The 16,854-nt window shown below is 47.9% G+C and overlaps 1 protein-coding gene across 5 annotated transcripts; it reads left to right on the forward strand.

Moving 5' to 3' along the window:
• Positions 1–32: 32 nt before the first annotated feature.
• AKAP5 (A-kinase anchoring protein 5) lies at positions 33–13,459 on the forward strand. Of its 5 annotated transcripts, none has more exons than XM_081193224.1 (2): positions 33–53; positions 10,497–13,459. In XM_081193224.1, the coding sequence occupies exon 2, from the start codon at positions 11,254–11,256 to the stop codon at positions 12,688–12,690; it is 1,437 nt and encodes a 478-aa protein (XP_081049350.1). In that variant the 5' UTR covers positions 33–53; positions 10,497–11,253; the 3' UTR covers positions 12,691–13,459. The 5 variants fall into 5 exon arrangements, with proteins under 5 accessions (XP_081049350.1, XP_081049349.1, XP_081049346.1 ...); XM_081193223.1 differs by lacking the exon at positions 33–53 and adding an exon at positions 122–143; XM_081193220.1 differs by lacking the exon at positions 33–53 and adding an exon at positions 164–456.
• Positions 13,460–16,854: the final 3,395 nt, after the last annotated feature.

Below are 16,854 nucleotides of genomic sequence, written 5' to 3' on the forward strand. Positions count from 1 at the left end.
TATGGGGGCTCGCGCGTGCGAACGTGTGAACCTGCGCCCTTGCTGCACTATGCGTAAGAGAAGCGCGCGTTTGCAGGACATGCGTTGTGGGAAACGTTTCCATCTTTCCACGCAGCAGCGACACCTGCATGTTTCCAGGGCACGTAGGTCTGGTTCGTCACCTATACGCTAGTTTCTTGGCGGGGGAGCCGACCCGGCGTCTGTTAATCCGAATTAAGGACCGGGGGTGGGCGGCACTTTTCCTCCTGCATTTGCCGCGACCCGATCCTGGGCGGGGAGCTTCGCCGTGGCGCGCCGAGGGGGCGCCCGAAGGACGGCTCCCCGCCTCCTCTCCCCTCCCCGCGGCCGTCCAGTGGGCGGATCTCGGCGGCGCCGCGGCAGGAGAGGAGTGCGAGCGGCGGGCAGGCAGGCGGGCAGGACGGCAGCGCGGGCGAGGCGCGGCGGCCGGAGCGCCAGGTGAGCCTGGCGGGGCAAGCGATCGCCCCGGGGAAGCGGTTGCCCATTGCCAAGGCGGGAGAGGGATGCAGATCCGGAGCGGGCGGCCAGGCAGGCGAGCACCGAGGCAGCAAGCGCGGAATCCAGCGGGCAGCAGCTGCAGCAAATGCCCGGGGGTGCATCGCGCACGGCGGCCCGGGAGTGCCAAGCGCCCGGGAGGAAGAGGGGCGGGACGGGCGAGCAGCCGCAGGCAGCCCCCACCGGTGCAACGAGGGGGAGCGCGCGGCGTGCAGAGCCGCGGAGGCGTGCAGCAGCAGCAGCGTGCGCGCTAGGGGCTTGGCGGTGGGGATGTGCGTGCCGGGCGCCTTGCAAGCGCGAGGCTTTTGCAGCTGCACAAGGGCAGCGCGCCCGCTTGCTCTGCAAAGAGAGGCGCCCCTCGAAGCTGCAAGGCGCGCCCGCTCCCTGGCTTCGCAGCCGGGATGAGGATCGCCTGAGCGCCAGCAACAACGAGGTGCAGGTAGTTGCAGGTTCCCCTTAAATGATAGTCAGTATTGGGGGTGGGGGGAGTGTTTAAAAAAGAGAGAGCGGTGCATAGCCCAGGGCTGGACCTCCGCGTAAGCCGCTTGTTAGAGATCTCGACGATTAAGCGGCATACAAATTTTGCAAAAGAGAGATGTGCAAATCTTCACGCGGCCAACCTGAGCATGGTCCCTTGGGGCAAAGGGTTCCTTCTCAGCCTCAGTGACTTGTCTGTAGAATGGGTGCCTCGGGGATCTCTTGCGCGGTGGTTTGGAAAGGTCTTGCTGGTTCCCGGAGTCGGTGCTGGCAGCTTCAATCCTTTGTCTGAAGAACAGGTGGAATTGTAGAATGGCACACTTTCTGTGAATCGAGAGTCAGCAGTTCTGACTGCAGGTATCCGGGGCTACCTTTACGATGTATCTTTAAAATAAAATTAAAAAATCCCGCTTAATGGATTCCTGCAAAAATGCTGGGTTTGCAGTACAGAAACTACCTTGTCGGGGCTTGTCGCTCTTGTGAGCGGCGTCAGATTTTTGCAAATCAAATTTGCATGCTTTTATTATATAAATTAGAAATGCACAAGGCAGCTTGTGTTTTGCAGGGTTTGGCTAATTGATTTAAAAGGTTATCTGGCTTAACAGGGTGTCAATTATATATTATACATACATATATATATATATATATAATACACCCATATTGTGGTGCTTGGCAGGTAGCTGCTTAGAATGCCCCCCCCCCCGTTTTTCTTGAATAGAGGAAAGAATGTTTTCAGTGGAACTTGATGTGACAGGTGGAAATCATTTTTTATCCTGATCTTTAACACCTGTTTCCACCCTATTCCTGTGACTGTAATTTGCTTTAACTGTTTTCAATACCCCTTTCTAAAAAAACACCTTCCAAACTATTGTTCATTCATTTGCAAATAAATACCAATGTAATCAGATAACCAGGTAGTAGGATCGGCTTCTTTCACCCTGGGGTTGTGCTTGCAGAAATATATACGATAATGGCTGTCACTGCAACTCCCCCTTTCCCTCAGTGCAAGGACTGCTAAAAATGTTCTTTGCGCTATATGGCTTCATTCTGTGCTCTGGCTTTCTTCTCTGCCGCTGGCTGCTTTTTTTTGCAGCTGGCTCCGTGTACCGAGTTCCGATCAAGACATACAAAGAACTTCTCCAGTGGTCGTGTAGAATGGGTGGAGGTACTTAACATTGTTGTTGTTTAGTCGTGTCCGACTCTTTGTGACCCCATGGACCAGAGCATGCCAGGCACTCCTGTCTTCCACTTGGTCAGACTCATGCTGGTAGCTTCGAGAACACTGTCCAAACATCTTGTCCTTCATCGTCCCCTTCACCTTGTACCCTCCATCTTTCCCAACATCAGGGTCTTTTCCAGGGAGTCTTCTCTTCTCATGAGGTGGCCAAAGTACTGGAGCCTCAGCTTCACGATCTGTCCTTCCAGTGAGCACTCAGGGCTGATTTCCTTCAGAATGGATAGGTTTGATCTTCTTGCAGTCCATGGGACTCTCAAGAGTCTCCTCCAGCACCAGAACTCAAAAGCATCAATTCTTCGGCGATCAGCCTTCTTGATGGTCCAGCTCTCACTTCCATACATCACTACTGGGAGAACCATAGCTTTAACTATACGGACCTTTGTTGGCAAGGTGATGTCTCTGCTTTTTAACATTGGGCACCTTTAATGATGCAGTGTCAGACTAGGACCTGGGAGACCAGGGTTCAAATCCTTCATTCAGCCACGAATCTCACCTTTTTGGTTCACACACGCATTTACATTGCTAGATTTCTCTGCGCTTGGTGGCTGTGTGAACTGGCTCTCATTGCGAGTGACGGGGACGTACTGCATCAGAATGGTGTACAAGTTTCGCCAGTGGTCTTCGGGTTTGTCCCATTTCACATGCTGATCACCAGTGGAAGCTGTCGTCAATGGCTGCTAATACGTAGGCATGGACCTTGCATCTTTTTCTCGCGCTCTCTTTTCTTTGCAAACTTTCTCGTGTTTCTGATCTTAACAAGTCCGAGTTCGACGGCGTCGAGAGCTGCTATCACAGCTCGGCCGGCTTGCTCTAGAACACAGGTTCCTTCTTCTGGGAACAGTCTTGAACTTTGCCATTCTAACAGAGTTGCTGCTTGCTCAAATACTATCTTCCCATGTGGCACCATTAAAATAGAGCGGGTGGAATTCAGCGCTGCGTTGTTGCACTGGTTCCGGCTTTTACAAGCATTCCACCTTGCCAGTGCTGTCCTGGGCATTCTCCCCCCACCAAAAGAGTGAATTTCACAGGGGGGAGCCTGGTTTTGAGAGCAGAAGTCTTTCCACAGAGCACCTGCCAATGGAGGTGAATCCCACCAAGTATACGTACCGTATTTTTCGCTCTATAAGACGCACATTTCCCCTCCTAAAAAGTAAGGGGAAATGCGTGTGCGTCTTATGGAGTGAATGCAGGCGGGAGGCTCTGCTCAGCGCTCCCTTTAAAGAGCCGCGTGGAGCGTGTGTGGGGCTCTTCGGGCCTTTTCCCAGAGGAGGGCGAAGGGCCCCCAAGAGCCACACACACACTCCACGAGCTCTTTACAGGGAGCGCGGCTCTTGGGGGAGCCTTAGCCATGCACATCCTCTCCCGGGCAGGGGATGAAGGCTCCCCTTGCCTGGTAGAGGCTGCGCGCAGCTATCCCATAAGCCAGGACAGCCAGCGGGATCGCTGCGCAGCGATCCCGCTGGCTGTCCTGGCTTCTGGGATTCAGAATATTTTTTTTCTTGTTTTCCTCTTCCAAGAACTAGGTGCATCTTATGGTCTGGTGCGTCTTATAGAGCGAAAAATACGGTGATTGGTTTCATATGGTGCCTCTTTAGAGCTAGACGTGGTTGTTAGAATACAGTGGTACCTCGGGTTAAGTACTTAATTCGTTCCGGAGGTCTGTACTTAACCTGAAACTGTTCTTAACCTGAAGCACCACTTTAGCTAATGGGGCCTCCTGCTGCTGCCACGCCGCTGGAGCACGATTTCTGTTCTCATCCTGAAGCAAAGTTCTTAACCTGAAGCACTACTTCTGGGTTAGTGGAGTCTGTAACCTGAAGCGTATGTAACCTGAAGTGTATGTAACCCGAGGTACCACTGTACCAGACTCGGTCTGTAGAGCGAGGGAGGAGGAGGAGGAGAGAGGCAGGTTCAAATCCCCATTAAGCCAGGACTGGGTGACCTTGAGCCAGTCACCAGCCTACCTCCAAGGTTTGTTGTAAAGGTACGTTGGGGGATGTGGGTGGCGCTGTGGTCTAAACCACTGAGCCTCTTGGGCTTGCTGATCAGAAGGTCGGCGGTTTGAGTCCCCGTGATGGAGTGAGCTCCGGTTGCTTTGTCCCAGCTCCTGCCAACCTAGCAGTTCGAAAGCACATCAGTGCAAGTAGATAAATAGGTACTGCTCTGGCGGGAAGGTAAACAGCATTTCCATGCACTCTGACTTCCATCGCAGTGTTTGGTTTCGCCAGAAGCAGTTTAATCATGCTGGCCACAAGAATTGGAAAGCTGTCTGTGGACAAATGCCGGCTCCCTCGGCCTGAAAAGCGTGATGAGTGCTGCAACCCCAGAGTCGCCTTTGACTGGACTTAGCCGTCCAGGGGTTCTTTACCTTTTACCTAAGCAGAGGGTGGAAATACAGGTAGTAATAATATTTAGGTTTATACAGCACAACAAGCTTCAGGTCATTGGTGGCTCGCCACAAACTAGTCCAGGGCTGAAATCTTTTTCAGGCACAAACTACACATATATAATTGATTGCATGGACTTTCCAAACGGACTTGGGTTTTTACAGAAAGGAAGTCATAGACCATAGGCGCCGACTCCATGGGGCCTGAGGGGGCCCGAGCCCCCTCAAAAATTCGTTTGGGGGGGCTCTGCCCCCCCCCAATAATCTTGAGCGCCCCTCCAGCAGAGCGCCACCGCCGCCCCTCCCCCAGCCCAAAATGCACAAGGTCGGGCTGCATGCCTCCTGCCCTCCCTCCCGAGCAAAAGCTCCACCCAATTTCCTTCGGAGCTGATTACCGTATTTTGCGCCCCATAAGACGCTCCGGCCCATAAGACGCACCTAGTTTTTTGGGGGGGAAATAAAGGGAAAAAAATATTTCCCCCCCAGGCGCGGGGCTGGGGCAGCCCGAGCGTCCCCCGACCCCAGCCCCCAAACAGGCAGCTCTCTGCAAGCCGTGGGAGCCCAGCGGTGGTTCCCGCTGCTTGAGGAGAGATCCGCGAAGCCTGCGCGTGCTGGGATCAGCGCGCGCAGGCTTCGGGATGCCTGCAACTCTCCCCAAGCAGTGGGAACGTTCCCGCTGCTTGGGGAGAGATCCGCGAAGCCTGCGCGTGCTGGGATCAGCGCTTGCAGGCTTCGGGATGCCTGCAACTCTCCCCAAGCAGTGGGAACGTTCCCGCTGCTTGGGGAGAGATCTGCGAAGCCTGCACGTGCTGGGATCAGCGCGCGCAGGCTTCGGGATGCCAGCAACTCTCCCCAAGCAGTGGGAACGTTCCCGCTGCTTGGGGAGAGATCCGCGAAGCCTGCACGTGCTGGGATCAGCGCTTGCAGGCTTCGGGATGCCGGCAACTCTCCCCAAGCAGTGGGAACGTTCCCGCTGCTTGAGGAGAGGTCCGCGAAGCCTGGAGAGCGAGAGGGGTCGGTGCGCACCTACCGCTCTCGCTCTCCAGGCTTCAGCGAAAGCCTGCATTCGCCCCATAAGACGCACCCACATTTCCCCTTCATTTTTGGAGGGGGAAAAGTGCGTCTTATAGGGCGAAAAATACGGTAATAGGCGCAGCACGCTCTCCCCTATTCGCTCACAAGGAGGCGGCGCCACTTTATCTGCATATTCATGAGCTTATTTATTATTCATGAGCTTTCGCGGGCTCCCCCAATGTTTTTTATAAGTCGGCGCCCCTGTCATAGACAGATGAACTTCTGTCGCAGCAAATCTTCATAGAATCATAGTGCCATAGAGCTGGAAGCAGGGTGGATAAAAATCAAGGCTTTTTGTTTGTTTTTAAACCAAACTAATGGATTTTTTTATTTAAATCAGATTTTTTTTTATTTAAATCAGATTTTTAAAATTTAAATCAGATTTTTAAAATAAAGTGCTTTGGGAGGAAATATCTTTCTAAAGATTTTCTGTTTAAGTTACATTATAGTGCAAAAGCTATTCATCAGGAAATAAGGATTTGTTTTAAGTTTTTCATGTGTGCTAAAACTCAGACTAAGTTGTTTAAAAAAAATGTTCAGCCACATCAGTTAACAAGCATGGATACATATGCTATAATGTTATTGTTTTAGTTAAATAAATTGTTATGAAGGAAATGATTATTTTTCTCATTCCAACAAAGTACAGCAGAACAGTTGTCAAAATACAAACAGTTCACTTATTAAACCTCACCATAATTTCATCATTATCGGTCTATGTATTTCTAAGAGTATCACCAAATCAGTAATTTTTGATAGAACTGTAAAAACAACTCTGAAAATTTATTATTCCAAAAATGAAACCTTCAGCTGGTTGTAAATATTAAGGTGATACCAGCAAGAATGAGTCTTTCTGTAAAAAATAAATTAAAAAAATTAAATCAAGTCTTACTGACTAGTGACTTAAATCATTAGCCAGTAAGACTTGATTTAAATCTTCTTCTTTTTTTAACAGAAAGACTCGTTCTTTCTGGTATCACCTTAATAGTTGGTGAAACATTTGGTTAAACACTTAAGATGTGGTTAAACATTTCAAATTCACCCTGGTTGGAAGGGACCCGTAGCGATCATCTAGTCCAGCCCCCTGCAATGCAGGAATCTCAGCTAAAGCATCCAGGACAGAAAACCATCCAACCTCTGCTCAAAAACCTCCAAGGATGGACAGCTCTTAAAGTTGAAGCTCCTCTAAGTCACCGCTAGCGAATGTGCGCAGCTATCATTGGAGTCCACTGGCGCGATCTTGCGTTGACCTGAAGGCAGGAGGAGTGTTTAGATGGGGCATCTTGTTTTACTGCAGCCACCCACAACGTGGATATTGTTGTCCTCCAGACTCGCATCAGGCCTTGCCAATGGGCAAGGATGATGGGAGTTGTAGTCCCAACAGAGTGTCAGATATCGCCAGACCTTGATCCCATCTGCCACAGCCCTCTCTGCTCCCTGAGAGAGGTCTGAGGGGCAGGATCCTTCCCAAAACAGCTCTCATGTTGTTGTTGTTTAGTTGTTTAGTGGTGTCCGACTCTTCATGACCCCATGGACCAGAGCACGCCAGGCACTCCTGTCTTCCACGGCCTCCTGCAGTTTGGTCAAACTCATGCTGGTAGCTTTGAGAACACTGTCCCACCATCTCGTCCTCTGTCGTCCCCTTCTCCTTGTGCCCTCCATCTTTCCCAACATCAGGGTCTTTTCCAGGGAGTCTTCTCTTCTCATGAGGTGGCCAAAGTACTGGAGTCTCAGCTTCAGGATCTGTCCTTCCAGTGAGCTGATTTCCTTCAGAATGGATAGGTTTGATCTTCTTGCAGTCCATGGGACTCTCAAGAGTCTCCTCCAGCACCAGAATTCAAAAGCATCAATTCTTTGGCGATCAGCCTTCTTTATGGTCCAGCTCTCACTTCCATACATCACTACTGGGAAAACGATAGCTTTAACTATACGGACCTTTGTTGGCAAGGTGATGTCTCTGCTTTTTAAGATGCTGTCTAGGTTTGTCACTGCTTTTCTCCCAAGAAGCAGGCGTCTTTTAATTTCGTGGCTGCTGTCACCTTCTGTAGTGATCATGGAGCCCAAGAAAGTAAAATCTCTCACTGCCTCCATTTTTTCCCCTTCTATTTGCCAGGAGGTGATGGGACCAGTGGCCATGATCTTCGTTTTTTGATGTTGAGCTTCAACAGCTCCCATAGAGCCCTTCAACTAGAGGCGTCAGGTGTGGAAGCTGAGGTACTCTACATGCCAAGCATGTGTTCTGCCAGTGGGCCAGGGGTCCTCTGGCTGTTAGACAGCTGTTAAAACAGCTGCTCTAAACCAGCGTTTGAGGTGGGTGTACCAAAGGCTTAGCTCCCTTTATTCCTGCCTTCCAGGGGGTTGGACTAGATGGCGGCTTGAGATTACTTCCAACTCTACAGTTTTGTTATTTAAAAAGCCCCCCCCCCCCCAATAATATTTATTAAATTTCATACAAAGACATAACTTAAACATAACAGAAAAAGAAAAAACAATAATAAAAGGAAAGAAAAAAGATAATAGAGAAAATTAAATATTACAAACCTCCCATATACCACCACATACATAAATACAATAAGACTTAAAAATTAATTAGTTAAACTCCAACTTCATAAACATATTACTTGACTTCCTCTAATCTCTTCCAACTGAATTTCCTTGTAATTGAATGTAGCAGTTTCCAATATCATTATTCCATATAACAATATTCCGGTTATAATCAAATTTCCTAACTTTTCTTATCCTTCTGTTTCTTATTTATTTAATCCTAATTTAACCCTAGGCCTAATTAGTTCTTTCAAGTAATTACAAATCTTTAATATTACAATATTTATTCAAATAGTCTTTAAATTTCTTCCAGTCTTCTTGATATTCTTCTTCTTTCTGGTCGCGGATTCTCCCGGTGAGATCAGCCAGCTCCATAAAGTCCATCATCTTCATCTGCCATTCTTCTACTGTTGGTAATTCTTGTGTTTTCCATTTTTTGGCTATTAAAATCCGTGCAGCAGTTGTGGCATACAAAAATACTTTTACATCTCTTTTGGGCAATTCAGAGCCTATTATTCCAAGGAGAAAGGCCTCTGGTTTCTTCATAAATGTATATTTCATCATTTTTTAAAATTAATTATAATCTTTCCCAGAAGTCTTTTACCTTTTTTTTTTAAAGAGTGACTTTTCCTCTTGCAATGTGCTTGCAATTTTTAAAAATAATAATAATAAATGAAGGTGGGCATCCAGGAATTGTTATTATTTGATTCCACCCACCGCTGAACCCAATGGTGCTTCCATTTCATGTATACATGCAGAACCCGGGAATCTAACCCTCCGCACAAGTGGGGAGACGCCTGTACTGTTGCTATCACGAATTATTTGTAAGGGCACAGTGATCTCAACGAAATGCTCTTAGAGTAATCGGATGTTTGGGATGAGATTGAGGCTTTGCTGCGAATCTTGGTTCTCAGCGGAAAACTCTCTCCCTCCTTCCTCCCACCCACTTTTAGAGGTATTGCAATGGCATTTGCGATTGAAGGGCTTCGCCCGTAGGTAGCGCCCGCGAAATGCTGAAGACATGTGCTTGGCAATTTATGCTGCAGTTGCTATGGAAAGGGAAGGCAAGACTATAAATAAGCTTCCCTCGTGCAGCGCAGAAGCAGAAAGCCGTGGGTGCTAGCAAGAAAGCGCCTTTATGACGTTTGTGTCGCAAACGGGGCTTGGGTTCCCACGAAGTAGACTACCCTTCCTGTCCACGGCACCAGGGCATATATTTTTTTTGCAGAACCTGAGCTTTCTTCAGGAGTTTGTTGATGGTGGGGATGACTCGTCCTCTCTGCTGCAGAGGGCCTTCTCGGTAGTGGCGCCCGCCTTGTGAAAGGCCCTTCTGTCAAATATAAAACAGATAACCGACTACAGTGGACCCACCGGATACAAATTAAATTTGTTCCAGGGGTCCGTCCACATCCCGAAAAGTCCATAGGCAGAAGCACCGCTTCTGTGCGGTGTATACACTTCCAGGTTTGCAGCATTTGTAACCCGAAAGTTATGTATCCAGAGCAGTCCATAACTTGAGGGTCTACTGTATGTGACTTTTAGAAGACATCTGAAGGCAGCCTTGTATAGGAGTTTTTAAGGTTTGATGCTTTATTATGTTTTTATATCTGTTGGAAGCTGGAGTCGGGGTTTGAAGCAATTCTTCACAAGATAGGTCATCTAGGCTGGTGTTTAACTGATCATCAAAATGGCAACTGGACATTCCATTTTGGCCACTGTAACTTTGGTTTAATGCCTTTGGATGCCTTGCTTATACAGTTGTACCTTGGTTTTCGAACAGCTTAGTTCTCAAACGTTTTGGCTCCCAGGCGTCGCAAACCCGGAAGTAACTATTCTGGTTTGCGAACTATTTTTGGAAACCAAACATCCGACGGGGCTTCTGCAGCTTCTGAATCGCTGCAGAAGCTTCCTGCCGCCAATCAAAAGCCACACTTTGGTTTCCGAACGTATTAGAAGTCGAATGACCTTCCGCAACGGTTTCCATTCGACTTCCAAGGTACAACTGTATATCTGAGTTTCTAACACTGCTCTCCTCCACTGTATTTTCTGTTTACGGCTATATGCAATAGAGATGTAAACTTGGGGCCCCTACAGTCAAACCCAATACCTGCCTTCAGAGGTGGTTAAAAATAAAAATAAAATAAAATAAAGCACTTCTCCCTGCAAAGCAGTCTGATTTTTTTGGAGCATTAATTTGTGTGGCACCCTGAGTACAGTGCAATATTACTTTCCCCTATTTCTCTCTCTCCCCCCCCCCCCCCTTTGCAGGTGCCCACAAAGCAATCCCATCAATGAGGAAAGTCGTTGCGTTTTATAACCCGAGGGATGCTAATTGGAAAATGGACCAAAAGGCAATCAGAAGCAGACTTGGAAGGACACGGGGATGCCTCTCCCTGAACCAGTTTATGAAGATGGCCTTCTTTGTAGTCGCTTGCATGCAAAACCCCTGATTGGGAAAAGGCACGTATATCTGCAAGTGGATGTTGTCTCCCGGGGCTGTCGTTAATGGAGCAGGGGCAGTCTCTGTGATTATCCAAAATCTATTTTAAACTATTAAAGCGCCACGCTTCTGATGAAAGAGTATCGCCCATCGCACCAAGAGATGATTAAAATTGATGCTCAAAGGCGTCAGGCAGAGAATTCTTCAGTAAGAGACACGGAGGGGGGTCAAAACACCCTGCTGTCAAAAAAAGAAAAACCTCACTCTTTTAAAAAACAAAAACACTAAGCGAAAGAGAAACCTGCCTTCAGGTTTCCATCAAAAGATGTTTTTGTAAAAAATAGAATAAAATAGATAGGTCATCTTGAGGTCGTGAGGAGACATCTTAAGGGATGGTTTGTTGAGTTTGATAACAGCATATTAGCAGTTGTCTCCTCTCTGCAGGGAATTGTGGTTCTAAGGATTTTGTCAGTACACTTCCCAAACTACAATTCCAACTGCTATAAAACTGATACGTTTGTGGCGTGGATCTGCCATAAGGATGTCTTCCCTCTGAAACGATAGCTAAGGGACAGGGATTTAAGAATGGAGGATGCAACGAAAGAAATTCAGACAGAGAGTATGCAAGAACCGGAAGCCTCAAATGCGGAAAAGCCTTTCCTTCCACACGAGAGCCCGGCCCAAAAGGCCTCCGCGATTTGCTTTAAGAAAAGGAAGAAGTCCTACGCAACAGAGAAAGACGAGGATCGTGAATCTGTAACCCGAAAGGCTACAAACCAGCTCTCCAGCTCTGGGCAAAGTCAAATGGAGGCTTCAGATCCACCGTGGACGTCAGGAGGGGCTTGGTTGTCCTTCAAGCGGCTTGTGACACTGAGGAGGAGGTCCAAATCTGCTTTGAAGAAACAAGCGCAGTCTGGTTCCCGCGTGCAGCTGGAGACGAACGTGGAAAATTCTGGCGCAAAGGAGCGCACCAGCTCCAACCATAAAATTCCCTGCCTAAGGTTCTGTAGAAGCAAGAAGTCCTGCCAGGCTGAAATAACAGAGGAGGGGGATCACGGCGAGAAAGCCAGCGAAGGGGCGAGCATTGTGGATAACGAAAGGAACAGTGAACCGGAGTCCGTGTCTGGTCCTCTGAACGCTGACCAATCCCCCAGGGATGCCTTTGAAAACAAGGGCGACCGGGGGGTTGTAAACAACTCTGAAGAGGTGGCTCCAGCCAGGAGAGAGGACGCTTTTTCAGAGATGAGTCCCGGTCCCGACCAATACACAGACTTGACGGCTCAGTCAGAAATTATCCACTCCGAAACAGTCCTGGAAACAGAACAGGAGAAGCAACTCTTCCAGCTGCATCACGGAAGCCTTTATGGGGAACCTGAAGAAGGGAGAAATGAGAGGTTTGATTTTGAGGGAGAGGTGGGCTCCCTGCTTGCCCAGGACCTGCCAGAAAGCCAACCCAACGTCTTGGAAGGAGAAGACTCCAAGAACTCGCCTGCCAAAGAGGCTGAGTTGGAACAATCTGGGGAGGATGTTGTGCCGGAGATGGATGGTGCCAAGGAAGGCGATTCGGTTGAAGTGTTGCTGCATTGCAGTCTGCCTGTGTCCGAAGACGAGGCTTCACAGGAGCCAAATTGTCCCGTCCAGGAAGCAGAATCCGACGAAAACAAGCTTGCGATGCCTGGGGCCGGCATTGTGATCATGATCACAGAAGCGGAGGCCTTCCAGGAGGAAGAGGAACCCAGCTATAGCTGCGAAACGTTTTCCTTTCCGCAAGCCAGCAAGCAGAAAGCAAAGAAGAAGACCAGCAAAGGCCCCGATTCCAGGTCAGGGAGAGAAGGCAAGACGTGTTCGCAGGCCCAGCCGCCTTTGGGTGCCAATGACAAGGAGCCCTGGGCTTCAGAACAATACGAGGTGCTTCTGATTGAAACAGCTGCCTCACTTGTGAAGGCGGCCATCCAGTCGTCCATCGAGCAGCTTGTGAATGAGATGGCTCTGGAGCAAAATAAACAAAACAGTTTTCTATGATAAGGTCACCGGAGCTCCCTGTTGGTCTTTGGCCAGGCCCTGCCGTCAGACTTCCACAAGTACTGTAGCGGATAATGAGCACCGAGGAAAAGGTGCAAGGGACCTGCTGTTTAAGTGGCTTGGCTGAATTTTCTGCATCAGGTGCCAAAACTACCTGTCCTAGCCTTACAGGTTAATCCAGTATTAATGCCATAGGAAGGGGGAAGGAAGTCCTACAAAATTTGAACTCAACATGAAAGACATCGGATGAAACCCCGAGTTAAATTGCAGTACTCGCTGCGATTAGCTTAATTTTGCATGTCGGCGAGAGGAATGTATCATGTATGCAAAAAAAGGATTTTTGGAAGGGTGGGGCCTTTGCTGCATGGTGACGTGTTAATGGCTTGTTCTGCGTAGTAGAGCTAGGAGAGCAAGAAGCCACTTCTTCTTTCCAATGTCCATTTATTTCCCTTACTTAGAACCAAGTTGTTCGATTCCCATTATTGCCAAATGCTTGAAGAAGCCCTACGTTAATCAAATTTAACACCCGCTAAATTGCTTTTGGTTAAGTTGCTGTTAGAGGCGAGTTGTTGAGCCGGGATCAATTTACAGAACAGTGAATGAAGGATGCATACGCTGAAATTGGCAAGCGAGCCGTTTATATCGGAGGTCTTGCAGAGGCCTTAAGAGCCATATTAGCAAAACTTCAGTGTTCATTTAGAAAAGTGTTAACTTTCTAGAGCCTTTCCGGCACTGTTTTTGCTCAAAATAAATGTTTCGTTTTCAGAGACTTGGAGCTCACTTGATCTTCCAAAGGGAAACCAAAAAGCAGCAAATCTCACTGAGTACAGATTAAAACTATCGTCAAATATCAGGTGGTGTAAGGGATCGGAAATAAGACTCCTAATGCCGTTACACAAATCTGTGACGCGGTCAGTTCTTGGAATGCAATATGCAATTCTGGTTGCCGTACCTGAACCAAGGATATTGTAGAGCTGCAGGAGAGGGAAACCAAAATGATAATGGAATAATGGAGGTGCAGTACATTTCCTAGGCAGAAAGGCTGCAAACTTGAGCCTTAAAAATATATATATCTAAAGAGGCTTTTTTAAAATTCAAGGAGTAATTAAACTGTTCCTCCTAAGCCTTGGTTTCTAGACCCTTGATCATTTCGGTCACCCTCCTCTGCACATTTTCCAGCTCGTCAATATCCTTCTTAAACTGTGGCACGCAGAACTAAACACTACTGGAACGATAAAAAGATTGGCTGGAGTGTTTCTCAGGAGATCCAGCAAACTAGGGCACTGCTTTGGCGCTTAATGGTTTTCAGATGCAAGGGCTCCATCTACTCCTTAGTTTTCCTTAGGTCCACATAGGTTACTCTTGCACAAGTGCAAGAATGAATCATGCCTACCCATTTATTTCAGGAAAGAGTATATCCCTCAAGCCATTTGAAGTTCAGGAAGCCTGTGGAAAGTCCCCAGAAGAGTGGTTTTTTTTCTGGGAGGTCACCAGAGATCAAGGATGGAGAACGTTTTCAAGCTGAGGGCCACGTCTCCACATAGGAAGGGGCCACATGTGGAGGTGGGCGGGGCCAGAGACAAAAGTGGGTGGAGGAATAACGTGACACTTAACCTTTGCTGGCTGCATTCCAACCATGCAAATAATCGAGAGGTTCCTACACCTGCAGATATAGGCGACCAATAGGCATTGTTCCAGTTAAACACTTGGGGGAATGCAAAAGGTTCTGGTAGGGGTTGTTACCTGGGGATAGGTCAGGACCTAAGGGAGGGTCCTGAGGGCCAAAGAGTGGCCTAGGGGGCCACATTTAGCTGCGACATGTTCCTGGGGCTGAAATCAAGATAAGAGTCATTCATTCAGGATTGCTGGAGTTGTCATATAGCAGTACCTGCACATAACATTTGCGGTAAGTAATAAAGGCTCTGGGATTGTTTTCTGGAGCTGTCTGTTAAATATGATGTCAATCCGGGTGAACTTGGGAGTTTGCAGCTGCTCAGACCTACACAGTGTCGGTCCATAGGCATTGCACCATCTCCAGATGCTAACCAAACCTCCTGCAGACATAGTAGTGGGCAATGCAAGGAGTGACCCTGAGCCTTCTTGGTGTCGATTCTAGTCACCCCCTTCCCAAAATTGGGAGAAAAATGAAAACAGCTGCAGAGAATTGGGCAGTTCATAAAATTCACTGAAAAATTGTATTTAAAACACACAATTCTTGATTGGCACATAATTACAGTGGTACCTCGGGTTAAGTACTTAATTTGTTCCGGAGGTCCGTACTTAACCTGAAACTGTTCTTAACCTGAAGCACCACTTCAGCTAATGGGGCCTCCTGCTGCTGCTGCTGCTCCGCCGGAGCACGATTTCTATTCTCATCCTGAAGCAAAGTTCTTAACCTGAAGCACTATTTCTGGGTTAGCGGAGTCTGTAACCCGAAGCGTATGTAACCCAAGGTACCACTGTATAGGCAAAAAGGATAGTTGTGCAAAGGAAGACCTGGGGCTGATCTCATTTTGTCAGCACCCAAACAGTATTACTGTTTAATTCAGGTCCAGTGTACAGGTTTATAAAAATCACATGGTACAGCCCTATTAAGCTGGGACTGTACCACTTCAGAATGGAGGTTAATTTTTGGTTGGGGTATTACGTACTTGATTGCTCCAGTTTCAGATTGCTCCGGTTTCAGGTTGATTTATTTCACATACCACATGCATCGCCCCTCCTTTTTTTCCTTACAGATTTTGTCACGTATAAAAGTAAGCATGCAAGTGAGAAGGCAGCAGCTTAAAGGTGTGTGTGCATGCGAAGTAATACAAAAGGAGCTAAACAATGAAACTGAAGCTATTCCTTGCCTCTCCACTTTCATTGTGATTACACAAAAGAGAACTGCAGAAAAAAATGAGGCGGCTCTGAAAGATGCCTCGAGAAAGATGGAAATCAGACAGAAGGCAACATTTGCTCTCAAGCTGCTTGAAACCAATATAGACACCTTGGCCCCGATCCTTAGCAGGTGATACTATTGTTGCCTAGGGATCTGTACAGCTAGGCTGCATCAAAGCAAACCTTCCTTTCGGTTATACGTATGCAGGAGAATCGGCTAATCTAAAACAATCCATTTGGGTTTTGTGTGTGTTCCCTCCTGGGTCAATGGCTTCTCGTTTCATTCAATTTGCTTTGGTTTTGATTACTTTCGAACACTCCCTTGCTATTTTTGGGCAGTGCTATTTTCCGTTTTGAGTTTCACAATACACCTCTTCAGGTGCTCTCTTTTTTCAGTCACAAGGTAAAGGGACCCCTGACCATTAGGTCCAGTTGTGACCGACTCTGGGGTTGCGACGCTCATCTCGCTTTACTGGCCGAGGGAGCCGGCGTACAGCTTCCGGGTCATGTGGCCAGCATGACTAAGCCGCTTCTGGCAAACCAGAGCAGAGCACAGAAACGCCGTTTACCTTCCCGTCAGAGCAGTACCTATTTATCTACTTGCGCTTTGACATGCTTTCGAACTGCTAGGTTGGCAGGAGCAGGGACCGAGCAACGGGAACTCACCCTGTCACGGAGATTCGAACCACCAACCTGATCGGCAAGTCCTAGGCTCTGTGGTTTAACCCACAGCACCACCCGCGTCCCTTTCAGTCACAAACGTCCCTACAAATAAATTGCGGGGAGCGCGACGTAAATAGAGAACTAGTGAATTTGCAGCAAGATTTTCTAATCAGCAAGGGGAAAGGTCCATTCTTTTTGCTTTCCAGTTACACCCTGATCTGGAATAAATCAGATGTGGATTTGCACTTGCATATGTGGGGCATCTTTGTTTTGAAATATTTTTATTCTGCCATCCAGTGGGAAAGGGTTGCGTCAGGTCGATAATCTGGGGCTCTGGAGATAATGCATGTTCTTTAGAGGGCAACGTGTATTACTTGCTTCAGAATGGTGAGCTAGCCCTGTTGTGTTGGGCGACCCATCTCTTCATTCTTCTGAGTGGAGCCATGGACCTCTCTGCCCTAAAAGCACCACCGCCTAAAGGGGACAGCACTAAAGGAAGAAGGGCTGAGGTGGGGAAAGGAAAACAAGACACACGTTTTGGGAGGCGGGGGTTTATCAAAAAGAATCCAGCAGGAAAAGAGCGCTCAGAACTCAAGACTGCATTTCCTTGCCATCACAGTC

This window comes from Podarcis bocagei (assembly GCF_964188305.1).
Source record: "Podarcis bocagei genome assembly, chromosome: 1".
Classification (NCBI taxonomy): domain Eukaryota; kingdom Metazoa; phylum Chordata; class Lepidosauria; order Squamata; family Lacertidae; genus Podarcis; species Podarcis bocagei.

Coding starts and splice junctions, on each gene's coding strand:
- AKAP5 (XM_081193224.1), top strand. CDS start 11,254: ATGGAGGATGCAACGAAAGAAATTCAGACAGAGAGTATGCAAGAACCG.